General features: G+C 38.4%; 1 protein-coding gene across 1 annotated transcript in view; it reads right to left on the reverse strand.

Moving 5' to 3' along the window:
• The window catches only part of STARD3 (StAR related lipid transfer domain containing 3), a 46069-nt gene that overhangs the window by 18995 nt on the left and 14928 nt on the right, over positions 1-12146 (reverse strand). Inside the window, exons 3-8 of the mRNA XM_060781073.2 lie at positions 6127-6204; positions 5749-5826; positions 5568-5621; positions 4293-4410; positions 1595-1693; positions 213-265 (exon numbers count right to left, since the gene is read on the reverse strand). Of these exons, the coding sequence (XP_060637056.2) occupies positions 213-265; positions 1595-1693; positions 4293-4410; positions 5568-5621; positions 5749-5826; positions 6127-6204 (480 nt within the window). The remainder of the gene's footprint in view (positions 1-212; positions 266-1594; positions 1694-4292; positions 4411-5567; positions 5622-5748; positions 5827-6126; positions 6205-12146) is intronic.

Below are 12146 nucleotides of genomic sequence, written 5' to 3' on the forward strand. Positions count from 1 at the left end.
CCTTGAACAGGCAGGATTACTTTTAATATATGTGTGTTATGGTGACAATTTTTATGCTTATGTTTTGTTTTATTAATTTTATGATTATGTTGTTTTACTTTGTATGTTTTGTGATGTTACCTGGGAACCGCTCTGAATCCTCTCGGGGGGATAGAGAAGTATAAATATAAAGTTGTTGTTATTATTATTATTATTATTATTATTGTTCATACCTCATCAGTTAATGCCCTTTTACCCAAAAGTTCATCATCTGAATCATCTGATCCTGTAGGTGGAGACAAAACAGAGAAAAATGTAAAAGTCAAGCGGCATAGGTTTTAGAATTCTAAAGTTCAGTACAACTTCCAGCAGTTCCTTATTCCTGAAATCTTGTGACTTCTTGACCACTCAAATCATCTTTAGGCAACAATGAATTGCAGCTATTTACTGCTCCCCTAGTTGTTCCACGGTAAGGGTTATCAAATGCTGATTTTGTTTTTGAGTGTTAGAGGGAATTACTCACTCTCAGAGGAACCAGTTCTCTGCTGTTTCAGCATGTGTCACTGCCCCAAAGTAAAGGGGAAGGCCAGAGCAAGGACTCAGAAACAACAGCAGCCTTGCAGTGTGGGAGATTTTAGGATTTTTAAAGACTTACTAAAGCAGAAACATGTCACAAACTTATTCACTCAAATTCACTTCTCCTGGGGACAAGTATGGTATTAGAGTGTTGAATCTCACAGAGCAAAGGTGGGGAAGGTAAAGCTTGCTAAATGAAGTTGGATTGCTAAGCCCCAGCAATGTGGCCAAAGGTGAATGGGATGGAATTAGAGGCCCAGCAACAGCTGGAAGGCTGTCGTTTTTCACATGGGGATATAGAAGACTGCTACTTGTACACTTAAGGACTTGGGCCTTTAAAAAAACTTTTAATTAATATATTCCTTCAACTCTCCAGTATGTTGCAAAAAACACTTGACTGATGTAACCCTTTGCTTTCTCTCTGGTGAAAAAAGGGAAGACACATGAGTACTGCAGAAACAGGGCAAATGGGCTGATGATTGTGTTGCTGGGAGTTTTCCAGGTTGTATTGCCATGTTCCAGAAGCATTCTCTCCTGATATTTCACCCACATTTATGGCAGGCATCCTCAAAGATTGTGTGGTCTGTGAGGTTTCCAAACTAGCTGATTATTTATGCCTGTTCCTTTGTTAATCATTTCACCAAGAGAAGAGAGCCTGCTCACATCAGCTATGACAACAGACTTATTTTACAGTTCAAGGAAGAAAGCCATAATGTCATATAAATAAATCTGCAGCTTTCATATCAGGCCCCTTCCACACAGCTGAATAAAATCCCACGTTGTCTGCTTTGAACCGGAATATATGGTAGCGTGGACTCAGATATCCCAGTTCAAAGCAGATATTGTGGGATTTTCTGCGTTGATATTCTGGGTTATAGAGCTGTGTGGAAGGGCCCTCACTCTGCTCATATTTGGAATGGATACTAATTCCGTCTCCTGACCTGTCAGTATTTAATTATAGCAACCGATTGCCAAATACACCCATATGAAAGCTTGCTAGTAGGCCCCCTCCTGCCCCAGAGGAAGAAACACCAGTCACCTGCGACGGATTCTGGAGGAGAGTAGAACTGGCCATCAGAGAGTGCACCTGAGAAAAGACGTGGCCCACGTGCGACAGCAGCCTGAGCTGCCAAGTACCCTGGGGGAAATAAACAGCACAAAGAGTTGGTTTTATTCAAAATTACATTACATCCCTCATTCAGCCTGTAAGTGGGAAAGTTTAATAAGGAAATCTATGCTTGCAGAAAACAGGCTATAGTCTCGGAAATTGCACATCCCTATATAAACTGGGAACAACTGTGATGTTGCCAAAGCCCAATTTGGAACCTTGCTTAATGAAAGATCTCAGATCGACAGATTATGAAGGCCCACTTGACTGCATAAGGGCTGGAGAAAGGCAAAAACTGATCTTCTGACTGGGATTCTGAGGTTAAGATCTATCAGGGTTGAGAGGAAAGCATAGTACAGAGAGAGAAAATACAGATACACTTGGCAGCCTTTCAGGCTCAACAACTGCAGTTAATAGATTCTTAACAAAGAGTAGTTTGTATGAAGATACTGGCCAGCATTCTGGAAATTTTGGAGACTTCTAATCTAACATTTGGAGCAAAACATTAGAAACAGAGTGTGGTGTACTTTTTATGGTGCCAAGTTGCTAAACAACTCTTACTAGCTGTGGTGGAATGATAGGGACTTTTCCTGGCATTTTCCAGTAGCTTGGGATAAAATACTCTTGTCCATAGTCAAGCATTTTATTCTTACAATACTTAAAAGAAGGTTAGGTCTCAAGCCTGGTTGGTGGGGATGAAGGAGAGGGCCTTCTTGGTGGTGGCCCCCTGCCTCTGGAATGCCCTCCCAAGGAGATAAGGCTGGCCCCATCCCTCATCTCCTTCCATAAGAACTTGAAGACTTGGTGGTTTCATCAGGCCTTTGATAATGACTAGTCTCAAGCCCTTGGTCCAATAGTTAGGACTTGGCCTTGTACCCCATCCATTCCACAATTCCCTGTCATCTGAGGGCACCTTTTCTTCGGCCCAGACCTTTTTAATAGTCCTTTAATTGGCCCTGGAATTGAGTGGCCCCGGTCCCCTAGTAGAGCCATTGCTGAGACCGATCCTTGCACTGTAGCATTCAGCCAGCCCCATTTTCCCCTTCACCTTGCACTAGCCTTGGCCCAGCCCATTCCAAATAGTCCAGGCTCCTTATTGAAATCTTTGCCCCTGGCAGCTTACATTGCATGAAGAAGAGAGCGGAACTGGTTTAAATTGATTTTAATGTATATGTTGTGTTAACAGTTTATGCCTATGTTTTTGTTTTATATTGTGTGTTTTTGTATTATTTTGCATATGGAAACCGCTCTGAGTCCCCTAGGGGAGATAGGGTGGTATATAAATAAAGATTATTATTATTATTATTATTATTATTATTATTATTAAGTCAAGCACACAGTTTAGAAACATTACTTTTTTAAAAAAAAACAGCTCTCAAAATCCCTCGGCTAACATGGCCACCAGCCAAGTTAGTTGCAGGACTTTTAGGAAGTTGTAATACAAAAGAGTTACTTTTGCCACCAATGAATCTACTGTATGGCCTAAGATCCTGCAGGGATGTTGATGGCTGTATGTCTTCAGTCTGGGTCTTCCCAATTCAACCCATGATCTCTCTATATAAGTATTATGAAACTCTTCAGATGTTGGACTGCAGTTGTTTGTAGTAGTGCTAGCCAGTAGAGCTACTAGTAAGGAATGCCAAGAGTTACAGCTCAACATCTGCAGGGCTATACCTATTTCATCCCGGTGTGTTCTATGTACTGAACTACAATGGTATTTCACACCAGAATGCACTTTTGGTGGGTGAAGAGAATGCAAAACACATAGATAAAGGGACAGATTGTGATTTTCTCCAAACTTATGCTACAAATTTCCAGCCTTCTAGCCTTCAAACCTTCATGTTCATAGAAGTACACTTGGACCTTCCTTCATCTCCTCAACCCCTTCTGCACCTCACGCTATCGCTAATCTGCACAACAAACTCCAAAGTGACCCAGTTAATACAGGATGAATTTGGACAGTAACACAGGAGGAAAGTTCCTTGCTGCTCAAGACAAGCAAACACCTTTGCACAGAAAGGGCTACTTATCTCTGCCCTGTAGGGGATCTGGCCAAGCTGCTTATCTCGGCCTTTCTGTTTGAAATGTTTTATCTCGATAGACCAATGGCCTCTTTACCTATCATATCTACAAAGCAATTAAGCATCTAATGTTTTTCTCCCGTAAGCAATCCGGACTGTGCTCCTAATTCAATAGAAGCTTTAAAGTACTTGCTTAGTTCTAATATACTTATCCCATTATCTTTTTTTTTTTTGGTGGGGGGTGGGGGGGGGGGTCAGGAGTAAAATGTATTCTAGGGCTTACATAATAATAATAATAATAATAATAATAATAATAATAATTTATTTATACCACGCAATCATCTCCGAGAGAGACTTGGGAGGTGCTCACAAAGCACTCAAGGCGCAAACACACACACACATACACACAATGCCATTTAACATTAAACAACTCTCTTTTTTCAATTTTGTTTTCTATTTTCTGGTGTCTGCAAAACCCCTGTAGAATTCTCAAAGCAGTAAATCTGTCCCAGGTGTTTTCTTCCTGTCAACACACAGCACATTATACACGTAAGGCTGTTCAATGCCAGGCAAAAGGGGAGATTCATCCATGTTCACTCAAGACTCACATTGTTCTTCCTCAGACTCTTGAGGCAAGACTTTGAAATCTAGGAACCATGTTTCTAGCCAGGCAAGTACAAAGGAAACAATAGGCAGAAGGTAGCCAAAAGCTCCTTTGTTCAGCAGCTGTTGGAGAGGAAAAGAAGAAATTTAACAAAGAACTTACTGTATATACTCGAGTATAAGCCTAGTTTTTCAACCCCTTTTTTAAGCTGAAAAAGCCCCCCTCAGCTTATATTCGAGCCAAGGTTATTTATTATTTTACTCTATTATTAGTATTATTTTTATTATATTTATTTTATTACTCTATTATTATTTTTATTCCATTTATTATTTTACTCTATTATTATCACATGTATTATTTTAGTCTATTATTATGGATATTATTACACTTACATTATTTTACTCTATTATTTTTATTACATTTATTATTTTATTCTCTATTATTACATTTATTATTTTACACTATTTATCATTATTATTATTACATTTATTATTTTGCTCTCTTTATTATGATTGGAAGGATATGTAAGCACATTTACATTGAAGGAGGCTAGAATAATGGTTTTATCAGAGTTGGACAGTCTTAAATTGCAGTTTTATGTAAATATTAAACAACACTGAACCTCCTGAGGCCTCAATTAATGTAATTTTATTGGTATCTATTTTTATTTTGAAATTGAGAAGTAGTGGCTGAATTTCCCACCCTCGGTTTATACTTGAGTCAATACGTTTTCCCAGTTTTTGTGGTAAAATTAGGTGCCTCGACTTATAATTGAGTATATACGGTAACAGAAATCACTTAAGATGGACTAGGCACCCCAAAAGCACTCAGAACACTACTGATATGTGGAGTTTGTGCCCAAAAGGTACCAAATCCATCTGAAATTTTTTTACAGGAATAGAAAAATGTGCTGAAGGTGTGCATTCTTTTGCTATAATATGCAATTTTTCAAGCACCGTACTGAAGGGATAAGAAACATTTTGATAGTTTTGATCTGTAGATAATATTCTACTCCTAACCAACAAGTGCTGTCACCTATAACTCATATTCCAATATTTTGGGGATTTGGTGCCTTTTGGAAACTACTTCTGCATATAGCTTACAGACTTAAAGCATCTGTAACCACACATCTGTTCTCACAAACCAACAAGTTGCAGTGTAATTATTTTGGAACATATAGCATTTGCTAATATTAATAGCTGCAACATGAAAACCTACACTTGTTTTTTCAAAACTGACCACCAATATTCGACTAGATGCTACATTATCACAAACTTACCTCTGAGAAGATAACTTTCAGTATCAGGAAGGCACTACATATGAGTGTAGTAATCTTAAAGAAATAGAAAAGAAGAGGGGAGAGAAGAGAAAAGTCCATTAAAAACACCAGAACTATCTTTCTAACAGCTATAAATATCTCTTTGGGTGTAACTGAATGACAAAGGCAGGTAGTCTCTTACCGCTATCACCCACCAGTGACGGAGTCTTAGGACGGCATATCCGAGAAGCAGCAGCGAGAACCGGAAAAAAGCCAAGATCTTATATAAAAAATACAAGATCATGAAGAGACAACAGTGAAGTTTTCCAAGATACAAAATAGTTTAAATTCTTTATAAATCAAGCACAATTATAAGGAACACAGACTTTTTTCAGAGCTTCACAGAACTATGGCAAAGAAAGACAAAGGGTTTTACAAAAACCAACTGATTGCTTAGTTTTACATCCACCCACATGACACCTTCCTGATCTTGTACCTCCTTCAGAAACATCATTTCTCTCTGGTCAAAAAGGTGGGGGAAATCTACTGCTATGCAATACATTTTCATCAGAATACTTACAAATATGTCAAAAAAGGATGTTTTAAAGTTGTATTCAACAATTTCTCTTTCTAAACTGTCCTTGATACTCTGGGAAGTCTGTAAATAAGCAAGATTAGAAACAAGAGCATTAAGGAAGAAGGAAAACAGCTAAACAAAAGTTAACCTAAAGCTTTTCCATGTTGCATGTGACTTTGTGAAATCAGGAAAAGTATCTCTTTCATGGTATCCACTGCTCTGAAATCAGCTGTCCTTACACAGTGCCTCCCACCTGCATTTGACTACATCTCCTGTATCTTCAGACATGGCCATGCTAGTTAAGGACAACGGAAGCTGTAATTCAATATATGGAGAAGGCTGATTTAAACTGACTTAGAATAAAATTTTGGATTCTTTATTTTTAAATTTAGAAAGGGAAGTCAATTCCGAAAGCAGGGAAAACTACTAAAAGACGTGTTAGAAGGCTGTGAAAAATGAAAACTTTATGCATGAGGACTTTTTTGTGTGTGTGCCTTTAAGTTGCCCGTCAATTTATGGCAATCCCATGCATTTCATAGGGGTTTCCTAGGCAAGGGGTACTCAAGAGATGGTTTTGCTAGCTCCTTCCTCTGAAACAGACCATTTCATATGTGTCAGTTATCTCCCTTCCAAGTACTAACAAGGGCTTGCCATGCTTAGCTTTCAAGATCAGAGGGGATCTGGTGCCTTTAAGGTTAGGTAAGTCCTAACACTCATTTTCAGGTATAGGTCCTTATTGCAACTGCACAGTTATTCAGAAAACAGATAGGCGAGGGCACTTTAGTACTTTGTTTGCCATTTGAAGGAGAGCCTCTTCTAAAAAATTCTAAATATTTTTTGTATGTGGGAAAAGTGTGGATGTGGACTGCATGTCTCCCAAGGTTGTTTTTCAGTCCCCAAAGCCCTCAAGCAACTGCCTGCACAATGATCTTTTACTCCCAAAACATTTACCTGCTTTTTGCTTAGGGCAATTTCTCAGCCGGTCTGAGTCCCTCTACGGAGGTAGAGAAGATCGGGATATAAAAGCTTTAAATAAATAAATAAATATTTCCTCTGCAACTATTTTCAGTCCACAAGAAGGCCTTTTTCTAACTATGGAGCAATCTAGAATGTGGTCTTCTTCCAGGTTAGAAAAACGGCCTAAATGAGCACAAGTACACCAAATTTACTAAAATAAACAAAACCTGACTGTTGACTATGTCACTAACATTAATTTTATGCAACATGCAGGCTTATGTGGCTCAAATCTTATGTTGTTTGCACTTTAGCTGCCATTCTATTCATTTCATTGCTCCAACTCCTCTGAAACTGAAGGCATTGGGTAAGCCCTAAAGTCAGGACAGTGAGCTTTGCCAGAAGAGATTGGGTCTGTATTCAGTTCATCTCTATTTCAGAAATCAATTGGTCTGTTGACAGAACCACCTTAACCTCATTCGCTGAGATCTGCCCATGACAAGGGAACCGCACGAGGCTCTTTTACTCACAGATCACCATCTGCCAGCCCAGAACAGAAAATCAAATTAAGTGTATAATAGGCTGCATATGTCAGGCAGGATATAAGCGGAGACAGGCCAATCGTTACCATGGCAGCCACAAAACCCTATGCTATACGTGATAAGGGGACTACAGATTGAATGTTGAACTCCTTCAGAGCAAGAAGCATCGAAGGCCTTCACTTGAGCACCTCTTCTTTCTGCCTATTGAGATGAGGCTGCAGATGTACCAAAAGCCTGATGGGCACATCTGATTCATCCAGTCCTGGAGTACTGCCCATTCACCAACTTGGCATGCAGCAGTGGAGCCTTAAAGAATGCATAATTCACTGAAATGCCCAGTAAATGTTCCAAAAATGATTGGAAGAGGAGACAAATCGCCAAAAATCTAACATACTCTTCTCCAGCCTGGTGTGTTAGCTGAAAACTCTCAGAAATCCTTGCCCAGATTGAGAGTCTCAAATAATTATAGTGAAACAGACTTGGTACTCACCTATTGGAAAGTAGGCTTAACGTAAAAGGGATATCAGTACACAGGCTATTCTACCTCCTCTGCCACCACATTTTCCCAAACCTAGAACATTTTAGCAATAGTACCAGGTCATACTCATGATATATTTCCCTACCTGCTTCCCCTCCTACATTATCACCCAAAAAACGCAATAAAACCAAAGACCAGTATAACAGTTAAGTGCATTAAAACAAACACTAGACATGTGAGCCGTGGACAAGGTGCAGTCACAATAAAATCCCACCATAAAATCTACATAGCAGATTTATAGCAGTAAAGAGTTATTATATATAGTGCATCATGCCATAAACTTCATTTTAAAAATGTATTTCAAAATGTAATACCTGTGATCTAAAAGGTACATTAACCAACTTTTGCGTTGTTCCACCTCTGTGAGCGTTCCCTTCAATAAGAGCCTGAGCCAAGATAGTCTTCACTAAACCACCTTTAAGAGCAGTACAACACCTGCAGAATCAGTTTTTGAAACATACAGGGGAATATAGGCATAGATGAAAATGATTCCCTTAAGGAACTACATGAGCCGAGAGGATGTGTGGCTGGATGTGTTAAAGATGGCTGGACCAAATGACAGGCATCTTGAAGTATGGTGTGGCTGGGCAACAGCAAAACCAGGCTTTCCATCAATACTACAGTTAACTTGGCCAGGATATCTTAAAACTCTTTCTCACCCAAGTAGCCTTGAGAGACAGGTCGAGTTGAGTAAGGGTTTAAAACAAGAACTCACAAGATAACTGCTGCCTCTAAGCTTGAAATTGATGGTTGGTTAGATGGGCCCAAAATATAGGCCAAGAGATAAAAATGGCCCAGTGGGAAAAGACATGGAAGAATAAAATACACTGCATGTCAACATTTAAAGGAAAATGTTTATAAAATGCACCTGCAATGGTATCTCTCTCCAGAGAGACTAGTTAAGATGTATAATTGATCCAACAAATGTTGGAAATGTGGGAAAGAAAAGGGTACATTTTACCACACATAAAAATATATATACTGGAAACAGATCCATGTATATATCGAAAAAAATGTTAAACACAAATTTTGAAATGATACCTCAAATGTACCTTTTGAATATGCCCGATGAAGAATTAGAAATAAAATTTGGAAAAAAATTTGTTTTACACAACAAAGGCAGCTCGAATAGTATATGCTAGATATTGGAAAGCCCCAGAGACACCTCCTTTAGAAGAATGGGAAAATATATTACAGATATGCTGATAATGGACAAAATAACTGTATTATTAAGAGGAGATCAGTTAGATAACTTTGTTAATGAATGGCAACCAATGAATCAACATCTTAATGTTAAATTAAACTAAAAATGTATATAGAGGATCCTATAAGATTGTAGACAAGGAGGAGGCGGATGTAAGAGTCTATGATATTTTTATATGTATTATTTAGCTAGTAGACTGTGACCCCTTAAAAGAAATATATTATCAGATAAATGATCATGGAACATTAATAGATAGAAAGTATTGCACTGTATGCAACAAACATTTGCAAATGTATGTCTACTTAAATACAAGGGAAAAAAAGAAATTGATGATTGGCAAATAACCCATAAAGTGCTTTCCCTGCTCCACAAATCCGTCTATTCCTGTGTCCTGTTTTGTACAGTAGGAAGGTATGGATTCTAGTCCTTAGTTCTCCGCCCCTTTGAGGAGCATTGGAGCTGCCAATTTCTATCTCATAGTTCTTTCCTACTGAACCACAAGGAGAATAATGCTGCTGTTTTTCACTGTTGCTTATTCTTCTCTTTGGCATAAAAGCTTATTCCTGTTATAAGCAGGCTGTATATGTAAAGTAAGGGCATCTGTGCGTGCTCAAAGTCCAAACGGTTATAAAATAAAGGCATTTAGATGTGAGACAACACCAATTTATAGCCTTGACAGCCTGAGGCATAGGAACATGCAAAACCTCCTCTGCAAAGATCCCTAGAACTATGAGTTTTCAGGTTGATCTTGTCATGGAAGTTTATACACTTGAGCAACATCAGCAGGCAACATGGGACTGTTTTGGACAAGTTCCATTACCCCGAAGTATTGGCTACAATGATGGTGTTGATTGGTGCTACAAGGTTGGGTATAGCCAGTTTTCTCAAACATCCTAGTAACAATCATTTTCCTAACCCAATTGTAAGTGTGAATACTGGTTTATGTCTGTTGTGGGGAAGAGTGTAAGCACAGATATGTTTGGTCTTCACCATTTGTGCAGATTGGATCTTACTATTCTGGGCTATACAGTAATCACAGCTGGTATGCCCATTGCATAACTAGCATGTCTTGCCATCTGGTATAGATATGCCTGGTTCATTTAATTTTTTAAATACTTCTATTGCATTTTGAAAAGGAAAATTACGAAGTGACGATGAAGAAAAGGGAGTGAGCTACTAGAACAAAAATGAACACTGGGTATATAAATTAATAAGATTACCACAAGCTTTTTTCTTTATAATATTATCAAAATCGGCCTTTTTTTTATCTGTGTCCCCTTCAAAGACTTTAGTTCATGCCTTGGTCATTTCCTGCCTTGATTACTAAAATCTAGTTTAGACTGATCTGCTATTACGTCATCTTAGCCATCTGGTTTCCATTCAACATTCTGCTGCTAAGATTATCTTTTTGGCCCACTTGGTTTTTAAAATAGTGTTATTTCACTTTTGGTATCTCTTCATTGGGTGACTATTCCTTTTAGGATTCAGTGCAAAATTCTTCGTTAAATTTTAAAACCTTATACAACCTAGCTCCATCTATATTTGAGCCTTCATTTCTCTTCATCAGACTGTTCAGAACCTACGTTCTAGAAACTCTAGGATTCCCATCCATCCTTGCCTTGGGTAATTTCCTTTTCACTTTCTTTTTCATAACTCCTAGAATTGCCTTCCTTAACATTTGTGGATCTCACCTTCCTTTCTTGTTTTTAATTCTCATTTTAAACCTTTCATGTCTTCCAAAGCTTTTGGAATTCTCTTTAATACTGCTTTACAATCTTGGATATTTTTATATGTGTCTGTCAATTTGCTTTATATTTATAGCATTAGTTTTATATTTCTGTCTGGATAACTTCTTTTACAATTGTATTGCGTAGTGTTATATTTCTATTACTCCAAAATTTCTATTACACAGAGATTGAGCATTCCTTACCTGACATCCAAAATACTCCAAAGTCGCCCACATGGGTGACTGAGAGAGTGACAGCCATGCCTTTTCATGGCTGAATGTACACAAACTTGTTTTCATGCGCAAAATGATTTTTAAAAATCATGCATAATATTAACTTCAGACTATGTATATAATGTGTATATGAAACAAATGAAAAAATGTTACTTTTGACCTGAAAAGGGCCTGGGGACAATGATAAATTGCAGCTGGGGATGGCACATGTTTTGGGGTTGTAGCTGCCATTTAGGGGCAATTTTTCAATGGTAGGGGATCAAGGGAGGCAAAAATGACCCTAGATCAACAAATGTAGCTAATCCCAATTTACACTGATTGTATTACTACTACCAGCTGCTACTGCTGGAGAAACATAGCATTGTTTGGTTACTGAGCTGTTTTTCCTGATGCATAGCTGACCAAATTAGCCTTCTTAGGGGAAACTCTCTTTATAGCATGCACACCGAGACATTTACTTGAGTCAGATCATCTGGCCCACACAATTCCTATCTCAGCTTTTCGTGATCACTTTAACGGATATCAATAACTTGACTACATTTAGTTCTGCTCTAGCCGTTTTAAGTTGAAAGGAGTCAAGAATGAAACAAAGCAAAAAAAAAAAACCTCCCAATAGGAAAACAAAGGGCTCCTTTCTTTCATTCTATGATAAGCCATTGTGTAAAAAGGGATGGGTAATGGGCAGGCTGCCAAATTTCTGATGGCTCTGTACCCCCCCCCCCCCTTTGCAAGTGGGAAAGACAGCTGCTGCTCCAGCACCTATTGTGCAAATTGGCCAACATTAGAAAAGTTTAAGAAAAAACTAGTGCAGGAATCCGCCAGCTA

Source organism: Anolis sagrei, chromosome 6, assembly GCF_037176765.1.
Source record: "Anolis sagrei isolate rAnoSag1 chromosome 6, rAnoSag1.mat, whole genome shotgun sequence".
Taxonomy (NCBI): Eukaryota; Metazoa; Chordata; class Lepidosauria; order Squamata; family Dactyloidae; genus Anolis; species Anolis sagrei.